The sequence below is a fragment of the Struthio camelus genome, chromosome 2, assembly GCF_040807025.1.
Source record: "Struthio camelus isolate bStrCam1 chromosome 2, bStrCam1.hap1, whole genome shotgun sequence".
Lineage (NCBI taxonomy): Eukaryota > Metazoa > Chordata > Aves > Struthioniformes > Struthionidae > Struthio > Struthio camelus.
In genome coordinates this window covers 143,947,105-143,969,767 of record NC_090943.1, presented here as the reverse complement: position 1 = coordinate 143,969,767, position 22,663 = coordinate 143,947,105, and the positions used below count along the sequence as shown (strand labels likewise).

General features: G+C 37.5%; 1 protein-coding gene across 2 annotated transcripts in view; it reads left to right on the top strand.

Moving 5' to 3' along the window:
* ZFPM2 (zinc finger protein, FOG family member 2) overlaps positions 1-20,388 on the top strand; it is a 317,757-nt gene extending 297,369 nt beyond the window's left edge. For both annotated transcript variants that reach the window (XM_068932841.1, XM_068932840.1), the window contains exons 6-8: positions 8,599-8,805; positions 13,348-13,572; positions 16,906-20,388. In XM_068932841.1, coding sequence (XP_068788942.1) covers positions 8,599-8,805; positions 13,348-13,572; positions 16,906-19,397 — 2,924 coding nt within the window. In that variant the 3' untranslated portion in view covers positions 19,398-20,388. The remainder of the gene's footprint in view (positions 1-8,598; positions 8,806-13,347; positions 13,573-16,905) is intronic.
* The last annotated feature ends 2,275 nt before the right edge of the window (positions 20,389-22,663 follow it).

Sequence of the window (22,663 nt, the reverse complement as noted above, 5' to 3'; positions counted from 1 at the left end):
GTAGGAATGTGTGCATCCAAAGCCCTTCTTCAAAGTAGCTGGTTTCAGCAGTCCGTGTTCTCTCTCTCTGAAACCTGGTGCAGCCACAAAAGCTAAGAAAAAATTGGGGGGCACCTGGGAATGTGTCCTAGGAGTTCTTTGGAGAGTGCCAGTTCGCTGATCCTGGAAAAAGTAAAGGGCAGATGAGTTTGTTGTGACGAGAAGACCTACCTCTTTGTCTGTGATGATGTGAGTGCAACACGGACAACATCGGAAAGGGCTAAGCTGTTTGTCATTTTTTTCTTGAGGATTAATAAATTCTGAAATAACACTCAGTTGAGAGCCCGATTCCAATGTAAAAAAGCTGTAGCACTAAATTCAAAACAGAGCAATTTGAGCAGAAAAATAACACACTTAGGAAGGAAGAACTTGCTAAACTTGTGAAAGAATTCCTTCAATTTCCTTATTTGAACTTATACTGAATTAAGGAAATATAGCAGGTTTAGTATTTGTGGCAAGCTTTAATTTCCAACCCCTGAGCAGCAGACTCAACTTCTGGTGATGTGGGAGGATATTACAGTTTTCAGCTTCATTCCATTTGTGCCAAATATTTAATAGTTTTTCGCTGTGGACTGTCGTCCACCAGGAACTGATATCACCTAAGACTTTTCAGAGCCATCTAATAGAAAGATATGTATTCACTCTGATTAGCCCAGGATTTGAACGAGGGTCCCAGAAGAGATATATAAGCCTCTTAAATGCATAGAACTTCTAAGGATATGGGTTTAACTGTCTCCCCCTGTGGTAAATAAGCTGTGACAGCTCTATCGGGGGGAAAATGGCAAATAAAATTACCACATTATTTTCCTGTGAATATTTTTTGAAGACTAATCTATTTTGCTTCTTTACCTAATAGAATTCTATGTTGAGTGTTAACACCCAGACATTTAATTGCAGGAAACAAATAGAAATCCTCAAACTAACAAAAAGCAAGCATACAACAATGGAAAAAAATAAGAGGTCAAATAAGAGGTCTGTAGAGAGGTCTACAGAAATAGTGTATTTCGGCTGCGGTTAAGCTGATCAAGCTCTTTGCAGTATTAATTAGGGAACTTTTGAAATACTTAGCCTGATGTCAGTAGTAGTCATACTGCAACAGGGGAAAATCTTTTTCCTTTACGTTGATACAGATCATTGCAGGTTTGGGAGTGTGCTCCTGTAGGACTGAAAGGTTCTTTTAATATTTTTCTTTTTTTCTTTACTCTATCACATATCTAATACTTGGCGGTTTTAAACTATAAAATCATCAATTCAAATAAAAAGACCTGAACTCTCAGCGTATGACTAAGTTGAAGTCAGGGTCAAAGTCTGGTTGACTCAGGGGCGGGAATAAGAGCTATTTTCTCAAGGAATATTTTTCTTCCTTATTTTTGGCCAGACATTTTAAATCTCAAAATGCAAGGATTTTAAAGCTTTCCTCCTAAAAGTTGGCCAGTGCCTTTAGCTGAATATTCTTCTCCTGTTCTGAAAAATACTATGCTTACATTTCCTTTATTTTGCAGTTCGTTCAATGAGTTTAAAAACGAAGGAGGCTTTATGTTTTATGCTGAACCAAACAATAACAATAATAAAAGTGGCAACTCAACTGGCTCATCCACTGTATTATTCTAATTTTACAGGGTATAATAGTTTTTACATTTTCTGTAGTCAGTATACTGCAGGCTTATAATATGCAGTGGTTTAGTTAAAATTAAAAGTTGAGTATCTTTCTGCAATCTCCTTTGAACAGTAAACAAGGACAAATAATAAAAGATGCTAAGAAATCATCTCATTAATCCTAATTTAGCACTAAAACTATTTTTTCTAAGTATTTTGAAAAGTCAGAATTTTCAGGGGTGATTTTTGAGACGCTCCACAGAGAGACTTTTGGAACCCTGGCATTAAAAACGCCCTGCAAAGTATTTATTTTGTGTGCCCAAGTGAAAAATGTTAAGACTTATTTAGTAATCAGAAAGCCTGTTCACAAAATGCTTTTGATTTATTGCTGTATATACTACAGATCCATATCATTTTTTCTTACATTATTTTATTCAAAAACTTGTATGAACCATGAGTTGGCATGTTGTAGAATACTGAAAAGGCATTAATCAACCTAAATAAACAAGTACATAGATCTATCTAACAACTATGAAGTAGTTAATAAATTTTTAGCAATTTTATTATAGAAAAAAGGTCTAAAAGAGTAGTGCTTAATTATCTGGACTCCTCTGTGCTGGGCTCTCTTTTGATTGTATTAATGAAGCAGCTGGCCCATTGTTTCTCTTTAATTCCTCTATTGTTTTAAGAATATGTCACAGCTCTTTATTCTTTTATCAGGTGCTGTGCAGGAGGATCCACACAATACCTCATATTCCTACTGTATTTGCCAATGCACAAAGAAACCTCTAAAGCATTTTTCAAAGAAGGGGCACCCATAATTTATAAATTCTGTTCCTTGCACTACTCTACTGTCAAAAATTTCAACAGTATTGGATTTGAATTCATTATAATTTTTATTAAACAATGTGTCTACATATAGATATACGTACTCTGTTAATGTCAAAAAATTAGAGATCTGACCAGGAACTTGTGCTGCGCTGAAATGGCATGCATTATGCTGAGTAGTCACAACCCCTGGCTGAGAAGCAGGAGAAACTCATACGAAGATCCCATCCTATTGTGATGAGCAAATTCTCCCTAAATGCTTAACCTGTACAACAAAGGAGGGAAGACAATAAATTAACTGCAGCCCCCATTACCATTACTAAAAAGCATCGTTTTTTACAAAGTGGAATATTTCATTGGGAGAGAAAGGTTTAATTCAGTTGGTGGTGCCTGGAAGTCACCAAGAGTAACAGTCTGTTGTTTAAATAAATTCTGATAGTCTTGTGACCCTTCTTGCAAAGTGATGTGTATACAGAAAATGGGCTATTATGTTGTTGCAGCAACACAATCAAATCCAGTAATCACAAATTTTACCAAAGTAGTACTTCTGAATTAACTGACACTGAAAATTGTTTTTAACAGAAATTACTGTTGATTTTCATATACTTCTATGAAACACAGAGTTTTGCTATGTCTGGGTCAAAAAACTAAACTCGTGTGGTTCAACGCAGAAAGCCGACTAATTCCTAAGACTGGAAAACTGGAATTGACTTCGAATATTTGTTTATATTGTCTTTATTCCTTTTTGTATGTGAAAAAATACTTCCATAGAACAGCTGAACTCAATGAAAATGTTGCTTTTAGCAGCTTGCTTCCTCAAATCAGTTTTCCTAAGAGCAGCATTATGAAGCAAGAGGCTTCATGGTTCCATCCATTTTGAAGCAGTTTTTTCCCAATAATAATAGATAATAGGGGGGTCCATCCTTAAACCTTATTTTTTCAGACTGTGACCCACAGACCCCGAATGACTACTCTTTAAGGTCTGCAAAAACAAGTGAAAAGAAAAAAGTTCACTGCCAGAGGGTTCACTTTTATGGGGTCTGCGTTCACTGGAAGTGTTGTAGGGTTCTGCGAATCAGAAAGGGTGCAGGTCCGTTGCTTTAGTTAAATCTACAGAGCAAATTGCTGATTCCAAATAGAATAATAAAGGTTGCTTTGTTTTAAAAAATCCCAGAATGTTAGAGGGGAAAATGAAGGGCTGTTTTAAAAAAGGCAAGTTTCTATTCTATTTTAGACATCTGTCTTAACATGAAGTTTTATATTGGCATGCATATCTATCGCCACAATACTGCTTATTCTGAATACAGAAGATAGATAGAGTATTACAGCATTTAAATGTGATTTAATTGGTTCAATTTACTATATGTTTTTTACACTTAGTGCGGTTCCATATCTTGATGAGCCCAGATGTAGTTATGCCAGTGGTTTACAGCATCCCATTGCTTGCATTTTATTATTTTCACAAAGCAAATGTCTATCAGTCATAGAGATAAATTAGAAAAAATTGTGCAAACATGACACATCGCAAAGATTTTTCCAGCATGCTATGTAATTATTAACCTGATTTTTGCCACTGAAAGAAGCCACGAATTACAGATAGCATGGATGAAGTTAAATGCTTTTACATTAGATATATTTTGCTTATACAGTATTCTATAGGTATGGCCATACAATATAATTGAAGCTTTGTCAGCTCTGTAGCCTAGCAACAGATAATACTGTTAGGTTACTGAATTGCTCCTGGTTGACAAGTAGGGAGTATTTTTGTGTTTATCATGTTTGCTAATGATGGGATCCTTTCCAAAAGGCTTGTCTTAATCTTAATTAGAGTTTATCAGCAGAGGTCTGCATGACATTGTGCAGACACTGATTTCATAAATAATAAAAAGTGCAAGTGAAAAATTTGGCAGGAGAAGAAGATATTTAAGACCACTGATTCTTCTAAGAGCAGCATGAATTTCCAAAATGTAATCAAGTTTGAACTGTGACTCTATTCTTTATTATCGAAACTTGCAGTACACTCCACTGCAGTTTTGACAGCAATTATGAGTATGATTTATAAGCTTCCTGTTAGGAACCAGATCTGTTTGCACAAGAATCTTGATCATAAACATTACAAAGAACAGTAAGTCCACAGTTTTTCAGGGACATCAGGACCTTACTTTTTCCTTTCTGTAGAGCTTAAGTTTTTTTTTTTAATTAAAGGTTTTTTTTTTTTTTTCCAAGCAGCAGAATCATTTGCAGGAAAAGATGCAGATAAAGAAGAGAATCCTAAAATAACCTTTCCATTTGGCAGAAACTGTGAAGGTATCAGATAGTTGCTTTGGTGCCTGATGTCATTTGATAAAAAAAACTTATGCCAATGCAGTTGGAATGTAAATTTTTGCTCTAGTTTGCAAAATACGATATTCTTTGACTTTCCCAACTTTCTATGATTAAATAGGCATTTCTAATTCCTTGCAGTGTGAGCTAGAAAAAGAGTTGAGATAAATGAATAAGTAGCATTCATGGACATTTTTATTCTGTTATTCTGCTTGACATGTATGTATTGTGTATTAGGTAAATTTATTGGACAGATTTAACCATTGATAGAACAATATACTGCAAGCTCATGAAACTTATTTTCGGTTCTATAGAGTCAGAACTAGACTTGTATAGAAAAGAGTTTTCCACTGTCACAAAGTCTTGCTGTAGTTCGAAAACTTCTCTTCTGCACTGGGACAAGAGTAATACTTTTCTTACCCCTCCATATAAAACCAGTAAAGCCTTCTTTATTAGAAATGGATAACCACTGTACTCATTAGGGGTGAAAAGACCAAATCATTAGTCTGCCACTTTTCTGCCTTCCAAACAAATGGTATAACCACCACCTTCTTTCTGAGGCACTGTCACTCTTTTTTAGTAGAGCTTGTTTAGAGGTTCTTCCTTTCTTTTCTTTTGATGACTTAGGATTGAGAAACTTGGCCCAATAAAGCTTTGTCGGAACTGTTTCACTTCTGTATGTTTTTCTGACAAAAGGAACATTGGTCAAAAGATTTCTAGCCAGTTTAGTCAGAACTTTATCTCATGCAGATGACAGGCCTTTACATTTCTTTACGAAACCCTCATATCTTGCATATTTTTTAAACAAACATCTTCCTGTCTTGTGCATTGCCACCTGCATTTGGTAAAGACTCTTTATATAGATCCTTATCCTTTTGAAAATCCCTCATGAACACTGTCCTTTGCATTGCAAAAAAATGTTGTGATCGTGAGAAATTATATATGTCAGTTGTCTTTTAGCTCGTAGAAATGTTTGTGGGAAGCAAGAACTTTTTCGCATTTTGCAACAGCTAGTAGTATGGAAGCCCTGGTCCCTCATAAATGTGTCTGGACAGTACGATAATTCATATGATAATAGTAGTTGGAAGCTGGTATTACATTTAGATGCCTCTCTCAGGTTCCCTGTACTCCGTTTTCCTGACTACGCTCAAGAAGAATTTTCTTGCACTGTATACCCAGTCATCCTGAAGGCCAGCATATTTGCATTCACTGCATTTAGGGAGTAGAGTAATTTGGGTCTTTCAAAATAGCAGCTATTGCCTTACCTCATGCCACCAACCATAGAAGGGGTCAAGAAGGGACTGTACTGTGCCCTGTCCCTCCAGGTGAAAATTACTGTGGGTGTCGTATACTTCATTTCCAGTAGCTGGAAGCATACATCATTTGGGAGATCATCTGGGATCTAACTTAAAGAGCATATCATATATTGATGAAAAAGTAGACACATATGTCATGGTCCCTCAAATGTCTCATTTTCTGTAGAATACGATGAAATAAAATACAAAAATAGCAGTGTAATCCTTGGACCTAAATTATGCTGGGCTGAACGGTTGTATTCAAATTCAGGAGTGGATTAAACTTCCGTAGTTCTGGTTTATTATAATATACCAAGCTAGACACTGGTGTGTTTCCAAAGCTGTCGCCCATCTCATTCAGCTGAGGCTGCCGTAGGTGTGACAACCTGCAGGACCTGGGTGGAGCAGACAATGCAGGTCCCTGTCCACTTCAGCTGTCCTAGTTTTGTCTGCTGCTGGACATGAGTCAACAACCTAAGGAGCTCTAACACAGAGAGACTGAGTCACTCTTCTAGACTGATTACAGCTGGAGACCCAGTAATCAACTACATTTTCTTTTTTTCTCCCCAAGGGTACAGCATGTCAAGATGTTTGCTGGGATAGAGAAAGTTACAGATGGTTCTTCTGCGGTTTCTCATTTTTATGTTGTTAAGAAATCCAGTGAGTAATGCAGTCTAGGAAGAGCTCTTACTCTGTATTAAAATATACTAAAAAACATGTTGGTTGATTGTTACACGTTCCATATATAAAAAAGACAGAGGTGTAACTTAATAAAGGAAGCCCCGCTTCCTCTCAGGAAATAAACTGTGCATGGTGTTTGCAGTGAAAGAGTACCCAGTCTCAGGTTCTCTGACTGCAGTGCACATAGATCACGTACTTTCGTCTACGAGACCAATTAAATATGCTTTTGGAATTTAGCCTGGTTTTCTCTCAGATAGATTTTATACCAGTTAAACTCCAAACTGTGGATTTACTCCTGAGTGGCATCAGACAGTAAGTCAGACTGTAGTCTTTGAATGCTTGAATTTGTGCTCGGTCATTAGGATTCTGGATTTGCAGACATTTATGATGCTGTCTTCACATTTTGTCTTCTTATTCTCTAGAGGAAATTTCTCCAATTTCCACCATTTAATGCTGTAATTTTGGAGTGCAGTAAACCTTAATATATTTTGGTCCCGTTTCGGTAAATTGTTTGTAAACTTTGGAGCCACCTTCAACTGTTGTGTTACTAACGGGTAAATATAAAGACACTTTTCTGCTTTGAAACTTTTACACCACTTTGAGGTCTGGAAACTCAGCTTTATTTTTCCACTGAAACACATTGTCACTGATGCTGTTTTGTTTGCTCATCTTTGAAAGCTAATAGACTGGTTTAATTAATTGTCCAAGATTTCTCTAAAACAATGTCCTAATTCTTCCATTTAGCTGTGGCATATCATACACTGTTGTTATCTTCTCTACCAGATTTTTGCAACAAGTTGTTTTAAAACTATAATCTCTTTGAGGGGAAAAAAATGAAGTGCAGTTGAAAAGGCAGTTATGCTGAAAGATAAACACAGCAATATTACTTATCAAAACGAGTACAGTTTTTGCTTGCCTAATGAATACAACATATAGCTTTTTCTATATATACAAAACCTGAGGGGGGAAAAAAAAGCCTTATAACATATAAAGTATGCAACATTATTTGAGGCATAACTGTATTGGATATGTATCTAGGCCTGAGAGTGTAGATAACACAATATAAGTGCTTTGCCTGTCTAAACATGTTAAATAAATGAGCATTCACTATCGCATTCAAATACATTAGTAGATGTACTCGCATAGTTAATTTTCTTTTTAATGCACTACACGTGACATTTGCAGCACAGAGCTATAGTGTATCTTACTGTTTGATGAAAGTTCTTCCCCCCCCCCCTTTTAAACAAACCTTTATTTGAATAAGCCTTTATGAAACAGATCTTTGGCATATCTTCTTTTCAGGAAGTTCAGTCAGTGTAAGCAGAGATAAAGCAGTCATTTTATGAAGAGTATTACATAAGGGAAGATTTTTTAGAGAAAGATGGTGGCAAACATAAGGGAGAGGGAAAACACCCTTAAGAGGAATTCGGATTTCTTTTTAGCTGCTGCTTGGGTTTTGTTGTACTGTGATTGGGTATTCAAAATAAAGCAAAACTGGAGTTACGAAAAAATACACAAGAAGTTTCATGGAAAGTAATAATTAATTAAATGCCAAATAAAATAATTTCACCTGTGTCTTAATTTTCATAATTTCAGGAGACGAAATGAAAAACTAAAATGAATAGTCTTAATGCAAATAATGAGGAAAAGTGTCCCTAAATTGTTAAGCATTGCAAATTCTTCTACTGATAGAAGGAAAAACAGTAAAAATGAGAATTATTTGTCTCTTTTCCCTGAACAAACCATCCACAAAGAGCCTAACCTAGCAGTGGTGTATTAAGTTCTTCTGGAATCTGATATTGTCAATTAAATTCTTCTGCTTTTATGTTTTCTGTAGGAGGGCAGCTTTGGTGTACCACTACCAAGGCCATCTCAGAGGGTGAAGAACTGATTGCCTTTGTTGTAGATTTTGACTCAAGGCTGCAAGCAGCTAGTCAGATGACTCTTACAGAAGGGATGTATCCTGCACGCCTGCTGGACTCAATACAATTGCTCCCTCAACAAGCTGCAATGGCATCTATTTTGCCTACGGCTATTGTGAACAGTAAGTGTTGAACGCTATTCTCTGACCTTGTTTTAAAACAGCCTTACTTTAAAGTACATATGAAGAACAAATATGGTAATAGTGAATTCAAGGCAACAGAAATCATACAACTTAAAACACATAGCTTAAAGCTTCTATGTGTTCTCCTGTCATCGCAGATGAACTAGCAGACATAAAAGGAGGAAGAAGAGAGGTCTGACAGCTGTGAGCTGTAAGAACCTCACCCAGAACGTCTAACCTGCCATCATGGGAAATTTCTGTGATCAGAGGTGATACAATCAGAGACTGCTGAAAAAGTAGATAAGACAGACCTGTTAGCTCACAAAGTCCAGCCTTTGCTTCTCAAGTAAGGTTGTTGCTTACAGTGCAGTTTCAGATAATAATTCACGATAGTCAATGAAAATAAAGAACACATTTCATCAGTGGCTGTTTCAAAATGCAGTAGAGATCATTCCTTTTAACAGTGCTGATATATTATAGTATCTCAACTCAGCGTGGCTACACAAGAATGTGTTTAAGTCCTCTGGACATCAATAGACCCTATCATGGACAAAATATAGCATGTAATTAAGTGCTGTCCTAAGAGAGGAGGGACATTAGCAGATGATAAGTGAGTTCCTGAACTGGGATCATTCAGCCTGAATGTTCTATTTATTAAGTTTCATTTTATTAAATTTTCCCAATTACGTTTTTTTTAACCTTTATACAGCCCTAGTTTCTCATCCTGCTCATTCAGTAACTTTCAAATATGTTAGCTCTTATCATGTGCCTCCTCAGTCATCACTTAGACCTATTGCACGTATTTAGCTCTTTCAGTATTTTCTTTGTAAGTCTGTTCATTTAGAGCCCTTATTGCAGTATTTCCCTAAGCTTCCTGTGGTTTGCAAATATTGTAGTTAGATACAGTGAACTACTGAATACGCTGTTTCAGCTGAGGCACGCAGGTTTTCCACTCGGCTCCCATCAAATAACACTGTCTTGAACAGTCACACCATCTTCAAGCTGTTCAGGCAGCACTAGTTAAAATATCTGTGGTAACACCTTTAATTGAGTATTTTTTTTTTTCACTGATAGTTTTCTCTGTAAACAATTATGATAGCTATGTACTTGTTTTAACGTTTTTAGAACGATATACCTTCCCATGTCCAAGTCATCCAAATGCCTCTTTCAGAGAGCTAGTTGTGAACAATTTCAAGCACTTTAGCCAAGCACGTTCAGTTTTATTCTAGCCGTGGAGCTGTTGTGAGAGCTGACATAACGTGTCAATAGAACGAGAAATAAGAACTATACAGGACTTTTCCAAAAGAAAATGCAAGAAGCCCTTTAATGAAGAGCGGACCATCAGGTTGCTGCGGTTGAGGCAGACCAGCGTTCATAGCCGACAGCCACAAGGGACGTGCTAGGGAACAAGTTTTCTAGCCTAAATGGGCAACAACTTACTCACGGTTTGTTTCAGCTGAGGACACGTTTTTGTGCAAGTCCACACAAGGCCAGCTCTGGGTTTCGGTTATGCAGGCAGATTTCTACAGCATCAGATTTTCAGAAGCACCTTTACTGACCAGCCTGCCTTTTGCAAAGCCCTGGAAGGCCACACTGATCATTGCTACTTCTGCTATTAAAAGGAGTCCAAGCTTATGGTATATCAGCTCTTGCTACACAGGTTTCACAGCAACTGGTAGTAACCTCAGCACCTTAACTGCCAGAGGCTGATAAAGCAGCAAGTCCCACTATCCAGAACTTTCTATTCTGGTGTTGGCTCTGCCTCTGACAAGACTAGGCCATTTCCAGATGTCTTTCTTGAGCTGGCCAAATTCAGTTTCTCCTGTAAAGTCTCGAGCCAGATGTGAGTCCAATAATATGCTGAATGCACCTCTAGATTTGTAGTGAGACATCTTAGTCACTCTGCTAGTAGATCTCTGAAAAAAGTACTCAGTTTCTGGCAAATTAAATTTTCCTGTTAGGAGTATCAAAATTCAGTATATCATCTTTGGTTCATTTAGCCTGAGCTTAAATTTTTCATTTTCTGAATTGATCCATTGAAACATTTTGAAATCATCCACTGAAGCAAATCGAAACATTTTACTTTGAAACAGTTAAAACATTAACTTAACCTGGCTTTTATCTGTGTTTCATTGGCTTAGCTGAGTAATAGTTTCAGACCTTGTTCCTATACATTATTCTCCCTGGAATTCCATCCTTCTACAGTGCAGAACTACTCAAAACGCATTTCCTCTGCATAGCATGTAGTGGGAGCCACATATTCACTGTGCATAACTGGAGCTGCAGCCTGTCCAGGCAATCTATCCCATAGGAAATAAAGATGGCTGGAAGTCAAGTTCATTAAGATAATAGGAAAGTTAAATTCTGTGATGGAATGTAGTCAAAAGAATTCAAATGGGACATGCTTGCCCATGTTTCAGAATTTCTTCTTACTGACTTTTGGACTTTCTCTTCTAATGAAACCTCAGCAGCTCAACTATTTCAAACCATGTGAAGCCAAGAACAAAAGCTGAAATGTCAGCTTTTGCTTGAGATGGACGTTCCAAGTGCTGCCAGCTTTATCAGTGATGCTTTTAATAGTGGTATATGCTGGAATAGTAACTGCTCCATTAAATGTTTGTTTCTTTTAAGTTCACTCACAATTATTCAGTGGCAAAGAGAAAAATAGGAACTGATAGTGGTGAAAAAATCTTAAAGGCTGCAAATTAATGAACAGAAAACTAGACAAGCATTAGCAATGCAATTAGAACAGCAAACTAAGCAATGTAAATTTTGGCTGCATTTGCAGATATTTAATGAGTAAAAGATTTGTCCCTTTCAGTGGGTTGGATTCTTCAACTTTGTTCACGCAAAGGAACTGCAACAGAACAGTTGTGCTATACACATCAGTATTTGAAATTGAGCATAAATTGTTATGAATAATAATGAATTACATCATCAGTTACACATGCCTTAATAGATAAATGTCACGACTTTCAAGTGTCAAGGGAACTAGGAATTTTCAGAGCAGTCAGCCGTTTGTCCAGACTAACTTAATCAAAGTCGCTAGTTCTATTTGAAAATCTTGGTATGAATCTGAGGCTTAAATTTTCAACAGTCAGCTTTTGGCTTTCTGAAGTCAATGACAGATGTGGTGTTGACCAAGATGGCTATATTTTGATGTTGATTGCAATGGCCCGTTCTATGACCCTGAGGCCAGCTGGCACGATCTGGCCATACTCATACTTTTATCCTCTCAATCTCAAAAGCAGGAGAGACGCACTCAAACTAGTTGTAGGAAACGATCCCTGGCCTATGGTAAGTCTTGAACTCTTGTATCTAGGAATGGGGAAAGTGTTAATTGATTTAAGCCACAAATGTGCAAGGGCCCATCCTAATGGTTTAACAGTATAAATAGCCAAGTTTCAGTGCTCCAGTCTGGACCCTGTCACTATTTAATTTACTAGTATAGACGTACCCAAAAGGGCCAAGATTTCTTCCCTGTTCTTACTGATAGGATAACAAGTTCAGCCCTTAGAAGGCTCAAATAGCTTTTCGTCCTCCTGAGACAGATATACAAAATGTACTCTGTGGGCATTCTTCTGACAGGGTATTAACAACCAAATTTCTATCTGTCTGCTTTGTGAAAATACACAGTATTCAATAGTACTCTTCACATGAGTAAAGGATGTAGCCTTCAGTACACGATCAAATATCTACCCCCTCTGCTTCTGGGAAGCACTCTGTACAATCCCTCCATTGTCTTCCCCTCAGAGAGGATTCTGACATTTTGGGATAAAAGACAATGAAAAATTGCGTTACTCTTAGCAAATATCCTTTCTGCGTCGTGAAAAGTAGAACAGTAACAATTTATCAAGAATAACAGGACAAAGTACATCAGAAATTTTAACTCTTAGCATTAGTAACAACAGGGACCCAGGGAATAAACATTTTTGCTAGTATAATACTAATTTCAACATTGTAAGATCTAAAGGAAACATAAAATTCATCTAGTCTGACCTCCTGGACATCATTGCAGCAGGATTTTGTGGTGATAACTGCATAAACTTGTGTTTAAACTCAAAAGGGTATTTTCAGAATGATAGGCAATTAGCACTCAAAAATTCCAAGGCCTGATACCAAAAAGAAGTATGCACACATTAAAAAAAAAGGACTGAAATGGGTCACCTGTTGAACAGTGATGTATTGGAAATAGAGCTATTTAAATAATTAAAAGTAAATAATTTGATTAATTAAATTCAGTGCTGCATATTCATCATAAACAGTGAATCTTATTTCCTTTTGAAATCGTATGCCACAAACTTCCAGCCTTTTTTTTAATATTAACTATTTTTTAAATTTCCTTTTAAAAGAAACTACTGTCTCCCACATTCGCTTGCTCTCTTGCAAATGACATTTTAATAAACCTGTGACTCAATTTTCAATATTTTATTAAATAAGCGTGTCTTTAATGGGGAAATGAAGGGAATTAATCCCGCTATGTTAATTGTTTGGCACTGAATGCACCATGGCTAACCTGCACCTGGTTATATTTGCTTGTAGAGGACATATTCCCTTGCAAATCCTGTGGCATTTGGTATCGAAGTGAGAGGAATTTACAAGCCCATCTCATGTACTACTGCAGTGGGAGGCAAAGAGAGGGGCCTCAGCTGTCGGAGGAGAATGAAGATAGCACGCAGCAGATATCCAGTGTCTGCCCCTTTCCGCAGTGCACCAAAAGTTTTTCTAATGCAAGAGCTCTGGAAATGCACCTAAATTCTCACAGTGGTAAGTGCCATATATCTTCTTGTATTGGGTTCTAGATTTAACTGTTCTAAGAATTAATCACTGTAAACATTCAGTGGTCAATGTCTCTCAAAATATATGCAAGCATTGGGTGTACATACTACTAAGATGTCAAGTTTCTGACGTATATTCTCCTCCATGCACCTCTCTCGTGTAAGCAGTGTCATTTCTCTAATCTACTTATCTTTATTTGAATGCTCTCTCTCTCTCTCTCTCTCTCTCTCTTAAAGTGTGTATTCACACATAGAGGCGGCATTTCTTTACTGGCGAGGGTGTGTTCAGGAATCTAGACATTAGACTGCTGCTTGGTCCCTGAGAGACTTGATGATTACATCAGGATTTTGCCCACCAAACATTAGTCTCCTGGACCACCACAGTCTTTACCTGCGCTCTTTTGACACTCAGTGGAGAGATACACGCTGTCAGAGACCAAGTCCTCACAATATATGATCTCAGGGTCCTAGAGTAGGCTTCTAATTTTAAGGCAGGAGGCTTTCAGGAGTAGGGTTAGGAACTCTCTGTGTACTTTTTCCAAGCCACTTGTTCCATAACTTCTGAATGTTCCTTTCCTTCTTTATAAAATGGGGATAGTATTTCCATTGTCCATATTTTTAAAATTAATAATATTGGACTTACGGAAGGAGGGATTAAAAAATTCCAGTGATTAAAAATCTGGAACTTAGCAGGGATCCTATCTCACTCCCTGGAGATCCTGTGAGTGTACTATTTAAATTTTTTCTGAATTAGGCCTGAACTCACAGGTTATGAGTTTGCAGAACATTCTGCATTGGAGTTTCTGTTAGCATGCAAAATCTGCAAATAAGAAAGACTGTCATATCAGGTATGGGTATGTTGGCTGTCTAGTGTACAGAACAATGTTTGGAAAGAGACAAGGGAGTTCCAGGAATTCCAGGAATTCACAGAAAGTCTATTCAGCTGCAGTGTGAAAACTGAATGCTCCTGGGGAAAAGGGAGTCTGTTCTGTGGACTTAGTGAAGTAAAAAATGCTCCTCTGATATTTAGGAAGCAATTACAAATCTAAATCTTTTTTTTTTTTTTCTCCCAAACGGTGGAGATGTGACATTTCTTCTTCTGGTACTTCTTTAATTATAATTTCATTATTTGCAAAGAAAAGAAAGTACAGAGACTGCATTATAGAGGATGTCAAAATACATGTTTGAGTACGCAAAAGTTAGTAAACTTTCCATACCACCTCAGCTCTACCACAAGCAGAAGCAGAAGCATTTGTATCTAACCGGAAAGTTAAAGAGACCACCTCACCACCACCACCACTGCTCTGTCTGTAGGCATTTCTAATCAGTGCATTTATCTCATAGAAGCCACAGGTTCAAATAATGTGTTTTGGCTTTTTATTCAGTGCATAGGAGGAGTTGAGTACCTCCCAGAGTAGGACTAGAAGAAGGAGTATGCTAGGTGAGAAACTTCCTTGTGTAAACAACGTTGACAACAAGTAGCCATTCATTTAGAGGTCAGACCTTTTTGTGCTTCCAGGTCTTAACTCTGAATATCAGGCTACAGCCATTTTCTGTCTCTCTTGCCTTGCAAATATTTAAATATTTAGTGAACAGTGGAACAGCTTCAACAAGAGCAAGTGAATGCATCCAGCCTAAAATGTCTTACAGCCTGGTGATTAAAATCAGGTACTTCTGGGAGAGAAGATCTTCATTTCTCCCCTCCTTTTTAGTCATAAACCAGTCAGTTGAATCATTCTTGTTCTTTTTCAGATCTGATCAATCTTTAATTCTTGTAGGCAGCGTATAAAAAGTTAGAGCAGCTTCTGCAATACACTTGACAACTTCCTCCTCCAAATACCCTGTAACCTAGTGCTGTGTTTGCTTCAGGTTCTGTTACAGTTCCAGCTGGAGGCTGTAGCAGACCTACGTTACTGGAGCATGAATTTTAGATGCATTTAGATGGAGAGTCTGTACCCACACTCCACTATGACTATATCACATAATGAAGAAGTATAAGAAACAGCAACTTGTGGCAGTGGAGGAACTAAAGGCTCTAATGCCCTCCTGATCAAAAAGTGCCTGGCAGGGAAAAAGCGCTTATTAAAGTGCAGTATATCTCTTCTGCTCAGTTCTGGCTTTTGAGGCCCAGAGTAGTTCAAGCACTAAATGTATCTCACAAATGGGAGATTGACAGACACTAGGAGCAAAGTGAGGACCTCTAGGCCTGACAGAATGATAGAATGACTTTCCACAGACTGAACCACAATATTCTTAGAGTTTTATATTGTTCTACTACAACAAACCTGGTCTAAGTGACCGGGGTGTGTATGTGTATGTGTGTGTAGACAAAACAAATACCCATGTTTGATTTAGATTTAAAACATCATCCCTACTGACTATTTCTCACATTTATCATCTAACGAATAATCAGAATCAATGTTGCCACAAGAGACAACTTATCTCTTTTTAAGCATTTTCAGCTTCAAAATACCGTGAAACATGTTTTTTGCTTCAGCAATGATTGTAACGTGTCTTTGAATGTGCAGTTCTAGATAGGGAGAGCTGTTAACAATTCTGTAAGGAAAAGGTGTTGTATTACAGCAGTAGCTGCCTACAGCCATTATATGTGGGAGATAAAATGCTGGTGAAGCTCTGTCTTATTCTTCCTGCTCCCTTCACAATGAACTCAACTCATCAGTCATCTCTGATGAGGACAGTTCTGTGTCCTGTTCCCACACTATAGTCTTCTGTCTCTCTCCTCCCAGTCAATTCGTGCAAGCAAAGAGTTGAGCATCAGTAATGAAAATCATTAGAAAAGCGCTCCTCTCTGTCTGTGGCTTTCAGGCACCCTCAGAGTTCTAGGGCTGTACCTCAAAGAAGCCGCATAATAACCTTGAACCCCTTGACCTTGATGCGCTCCCTCTGCGTTCCAAATATCCAGTGATTGTGTATGGGGAACCTTATGTCCCCCATACTTAAAACTGCAGTTTCTAAGACTTACTCGTTTAGAATAAGTCTGGTCTATTTTTATTGTTCCTTTCCTTTCCTTTTATTGTTCTTCCTTTCCCTTCATCTATGCTTAATACATACAGAAACTAAGGCATTCTAAAGCAGAGTGGAAGACTATGAATCTCCTCCAGCAGTTCAGGGAAAAGAGATTCTGAACCAGTCCAAGTATTTCTAGACTAATATGTATGCAAGATTCTCATCAGAAGAAAATTAGTAGTTCTTACTGGGTTTGTGCTTTCTGTGCAACTGATTTTCCTGTGTACATCATGAAGGGAAAAATGGTCACTTTTAACTTGCATTTTACTTTTTTACCTATTTATCTTTTCTGTAGGAGTGAAGATGGAAGAATTTCTCCCCCCTGGTGCTAGTTTGAAATGCACAGTTTGTACTTACACTGCAGACTCAGTGATTAACTTTCATCAGCACCTGTTCTCTCATCTTACTCAAGCTGCCTTTAGATGCAATCACTGCCATTTTGGCTTCCAAACTCAGAGGGAGCTACTGCAGCACCAAGAGTTACATGTCTCTGGCAACAAGATTCAGAGAGAAAGTGACATTGAACACTCACCAAGTGGAAACGAAGAAGGTTTACAGCCAGCAACGGACCTGTTGAGCAGAAATGATGTTCCCCAAAGCCAAAAGACCATGCAGACTAAAGATGCAAGTTCTGATACGGAGCTCGATAAATGTGAAAAAAAGACTCCACTTTTCCTTCCAAACCAGAGGCCAGAAACACAGCCTGCAACAAATAAGCAAAGTTTTTCATACACTAAAATAAAATCTGAACCATCCAGTCCAAGACTTGCCTCATCGCCTGTTCAGCCCAATATTGGCCCTTCTTTCCCAATGGGACCTTTTCTTTCCCAGTTTGCTTTCCCCCAGGACATCACTGTGGTTCCTCAGGCTTCAGAGATATTAGCCAAAATGTCTGAACTGGTACATCGAAGACTGAGGCATGGAAGTAGCAATTATCCTCCTGTAATTTACAGTCCTTTGATGCCAAAAGGGGCTACATGTTTTGAGTGTAACATAACATTCAATAATTTAGACAACTACTTGGTACACAAAAAGCATTACTGCAGCAGCCGATGGCAGCAGATGGCGAAGTCACCAGATTTTTCCAGTGTTCCAGAAAAAATGCCAGAAGCTGTAAGTCCCAGTAATGGTCAAAGCTCTATAAACATCTTGAATACAACTCCTCACACATCGGATCCTGAGAATCAGCTTCTGCAGACCCCTTGCATAAACTCTTCGAGTGTTTTAGATTTGATTGGGCCAAACAATAAAGGTCATGATAAAGACTTTACAGCACAAGCTAAGAAGTTGTCAAGTGCAAGCAATGGTGATGAGAAGATAAATGGAAAACCTTCTGATGTGAAGAATCCCAGCACTCCTTTAGTAGAAGGGGAGAGTGATCCCAGTAAGACCACGTGTGAAGCTTGTAATATTACTTTCAGCAGACATGAAACATACATGGTCCACAAGCAGTATTATTGTGCCACTCGCCATGATCCCCCCCTGAAGAGGTCTGCTTCCAACAAAGTGCCTGCCATGCAGAGAACGATGCGTACCCGGAAGCGAAGGAAGATGTATGAGATGTGCCTACCGGAGCAAGAGCAAAGGCCACCCCTAGTTCAGCAACGATTTCTAGATGTTGCTAATCTTGGCAATCCTTGTACTTCTACTCAAGAGTCGGCAGAAGGCCTTGGAGAATGTTACCATCCACGATGTGATATATTTCCAGGAATAGTCTCAAAGCATCTGGAAACATCCCTATCTATGAACAAGTGTGTTCCAGTTTCAAAGTGTGATACTCCACACTCTACTGTTGCTTGCTTGGAGATGGATGTGCCAATAGATCTCAGTAAAAAATGTTTATCCCAGTCAGAGAGGACATCCACTTCTCCTAAAAGGCTGCTGGACTACCATGAGTGCACAGTGTGCAAGATCAGTTTTAACAAGGTGGAGAACTACCTTGCTCATAAGCAAAATTTTTGCCCTGTCACTGCCCATCAGCGTAATGACCTGGGTCAACTGGAGAGCAAGGTGTTTCAAAACCCGGAAAGTGAAAGAAACAGCCCAGATGTCAGTTATGAAAGAAACATAATCAAATGTGAGAAAAATGGAAACTCAAAACAGTCCTCTCCTAATGGAAACTTATTTTCGACACACTTAGCAACACTTCAAGGACTAAAAGTCTTTAGTGAAGCAGCCCAGCTTATTGCTACAAAAGAAGAAAACAAACATTTGTTTCTTCCACAATGCCTTTACCCTGGAGCAATAAAGAAAGCTAAAGGAGCAGATCAGCTTTCCCCATATTATGGAATAAAGCCAAGTGATTACATTTCTGGTTCTCTTGTCATTCATAATACTGATGTAGATCAAAGCACAAATACAGAAAGTGAATCTCCTAAAGGCCAAACTCCTTCAAATGGATGTGCTGTGCAGAAGAAAGAATCTCTTCCATTATTGCCAAAAAACCGAGGCATGGTAATAGTTAATGGGGGACTAAAACAGGAGGAAAGATCTACAGCAAACCCACAACAAGAGAACATTTCCCAGAATCCTCCACATGAAGATGGGCACAAGTCTCCCTCCTGGATCTCTGAGAATCCTTTAACTGCAAATGAAAATGTCTCTCCAGCAATTCCTACAGCGGAGGAACAGTTGTCTAGTATAGCAAAAGGAGTGAATGGTTCTACCCAGGCCCCAACCAGTGGAAAATATTGCCGACTGTGTGACATCCAGTTCAACAATCTTTCAAACTTTATAACTCATAAGAAGTTTTATTGCTCGTCACATGCAGCAGAACATGTCAAATGAAACAATTGGTCGGTCACCTTTGGTACCTGTGTTTAGCATATTGTTCCATACAGTCTAAAGAAAGCTGTTTGAATTACATCTGGACAATCAGGAGATAATTCACTATTGCTGAGTTGAAGACTTAAAGGTGTAATTTCATTACAGTCCATTAGTAAAGTGTATTATTGGTGCCATTTTCAAAAATATTAATTTATTTTACCAGCAGTATTCATAGCTGTAGTTATGTTATTTTTTATTTAAAAACTTTATATTAAAGTCATTTGTAATGTTATTGTATAGTTATTGTGTAGCACATATGGTTTGCACTGTATAGTAGATTTTAAAGAAAATAGTCACAAACAATACAGAAAAGCATTTTAGAAATAGCTTCAAAAGCACTTGTGTATCCTGATTTTTTTTCTTATATGCTGTTGCAGATATATGTATATGCTAAAATATAACTTGCAAAAAAGTTTCAACTATGCTGTAAAGTTCGCCTTAAAATTTCAATTTTTTGAACAATTGGGCTCAGTTTGCACTTTATATTTTAGCAGATACAGTACCTTAGTCATTAGGCTTTGCATTTGTATGTAGCAGTATGTTTCTGTCCACTTTCTTAATCTGAAACGTACGTTAAATGAAGATGGCAATTTTTTTCTTGTATAGTACTTGTATTTTCTTTCGCTGATGCATCTCTGTCTCAATTTTTAAACCTTTGCTGTTAAATGCAATACTTTATAAAGAATGAACAAAATTACTGGAAGCAGTATTGTAAGTAATGAGGTCATATCAATCAGTTTTATCTTTTGAAAGGCACAGTCAAAAACAAAACCCTAAACTCAATGCTGCAATTATGAATCTAATTCATATATAAGATATATTTAAATATAAGAGTAGCAATACTGCAACTGGTGATCACAAAGATAATGTTCTACTTCTGATAGAAATAATTTCTCAACAAATGTTGTTACTATGCATGTATATGGATGGAATAAAATTCCAGATCATTGGAGATGTTTGGCAGTAATTTCTTTAAATTTGTTTTATTTTGTTTTTCAAAGAGCATTTAGAGCTTTACAAACTAAAGAATCTCTTAGGAGCGGGTTAACATTGCCCTCTCTTCAGTGGAAGCAAAGAGTTTAAAGAGAAAATGAGCACAAAGGATGCCTCCTTTCTGAGGAAGTCCTTGCTGACAGGTTACTAACACAACTAAACCTAAGCTAACCTAGTGAACTAAAATTCGAAATGTGAAAGTCTGAAACCAAGAAGTCTATTTATTTCCTTTACTGGAGCTAAGGAAGACATACTTCCCTGGAGAACTGGTGGAGTACTTCTGTATATCAAAATCAGTTAAACAGTTTGCTCCATAATACCTTTGGCATGATTCTTTATCTGTTCAGTGGTCTTAAGAAAAGCAACTGATAACATTCGTTTAAAGTGAGTAACAGTTTGCTCCACTAATTCTATATATAAATACTATTTAATAACTTATGTTTTATTAAAGTCTGAACTGCTGCACAGTTAACACCCTTCACTTGCAGCCATTCAGTCTCCTGTACACTGCTTTCATAAAAAAATTATGACTATGAAAGTGAGCTATTGATGCATTTTTCATCCCACAAATTTGAAAGCAAGACCATGACATGAATGTCACATGAACAGTTGTATTTAATTTAGTTCTTATATCAGACGAAGCACCAACACAAAATCGAATACATGAAAGGATGACGTTACAGCTAAGCAGCCAGTTGGAATCTAGCACAACAGTATGCAATCCTACTGGCTTTTGGCCACCTGTCCTTCTGTACTTCAGAACTGAATTCATCCTTTTGTATCTGCAAGTGCAGAAGAACACGTACGTGTGATCCAGTAGCAAAAATATAAAAACCTGGTGATTACCAGGGCTTTAAAAACTAAGTAAAGATGCTTATGTTGTGCTAATTCTTTCTCTCAACAAAGCTAACAGGAGCTTTACATTAATTTCAGTAGGACCAAAACTGGTCCTATAGCAATTACTTAAGGTAATATGTCTTGTGAAAGCATACAAATAAAAGCATTACAAATACAAGGAGAATAAAACAGATTAATCATTCATCATAATAAATTGAACATTTATTAGAAAATATCACACCAGTATATCTAACACTCTACAATATTTCAGAGAGATGGCACATTTTGACCTTTTTGGTGGCAAACATCGACTTGAGGGTTGTCCATAACAACCTTCTTGGCTTAAAGACTTAAATGATTAAAACTAGATTGAATTGTGCTGTTTCTGAGAGATCTACGTGTAACTTAAAATTGCCAAACTCCATGAATGTGTTTACATCACAAGATAGTAGAGGAGAATTCCATGGCAAAAGGCGGTACCTAGCTAAAAAGTGGTGAAAAAAGGCTAAAAGGGAAAAGCCTTAACACAGCGTATTGCTGACCCGGAAATGCTGGGTGTGCCTGATATACTGCAAAGCTATATTAAAGCCTGGAATGTGGTATTATTTTCTTCCCACTGGCTAGTCCATTTGCTTTCACACCACAGAGTAGACTTGATGGCATATTCTCTTTATAGATCATGTGTTTGGTTCACCAGTCCCATATTTGCAGCTTCAAAACCAGCACAGCCTGTTCATCTTGGTGTACAAAGTTACAGGAATTTGACGCACACGCTACAGTTCACTTACTTCACTGAAGCATCTGGCAACTCTGAAATATGCTAAACCCTGAAGCATGCCATCACATTCTCTGAAGGTATAACTTTACATTAACTAAGTAGGTAGCAAATGTGGATTAGTGACATTTTATTTCTTATATATTTGTTTAAAAGTATTTAATAAAGATAGCTACTCACATAGCTGGTCTTGGGAAACATATTTTCCCATAACTTTTACATGCTATTTTTTTCATTTTCTTTATTGCACTCTTTTTTTTTTTATTTGCTCGTTCAAAATAAGAACATAAATTGAGCAGCAGGAAATATCTTTTACATCTCTTAGGCCAGTTTGCATAATGCCGCTATAATCCCAGCTGGGGTGAGGGGGTGGGTGAGGTGATTAAACACATCTGGGCTGTAAATAATAACTATTATTTACAAGAATAAACTACTTACTTAAATATTTTCTGATTATTTTAATTATCTACAGATTATACATTTTTTCAAAGTGATTTTAAAACAGTTGAACTATCTCTTACTAACAACTCCTATTGAATATAGGCTCTTCCCTGTTTTTGGTTGTGAGTTTTTGTAGGTTTATTAATTATTTATCAAATCATCTAAACAAAGAGTCTATTTT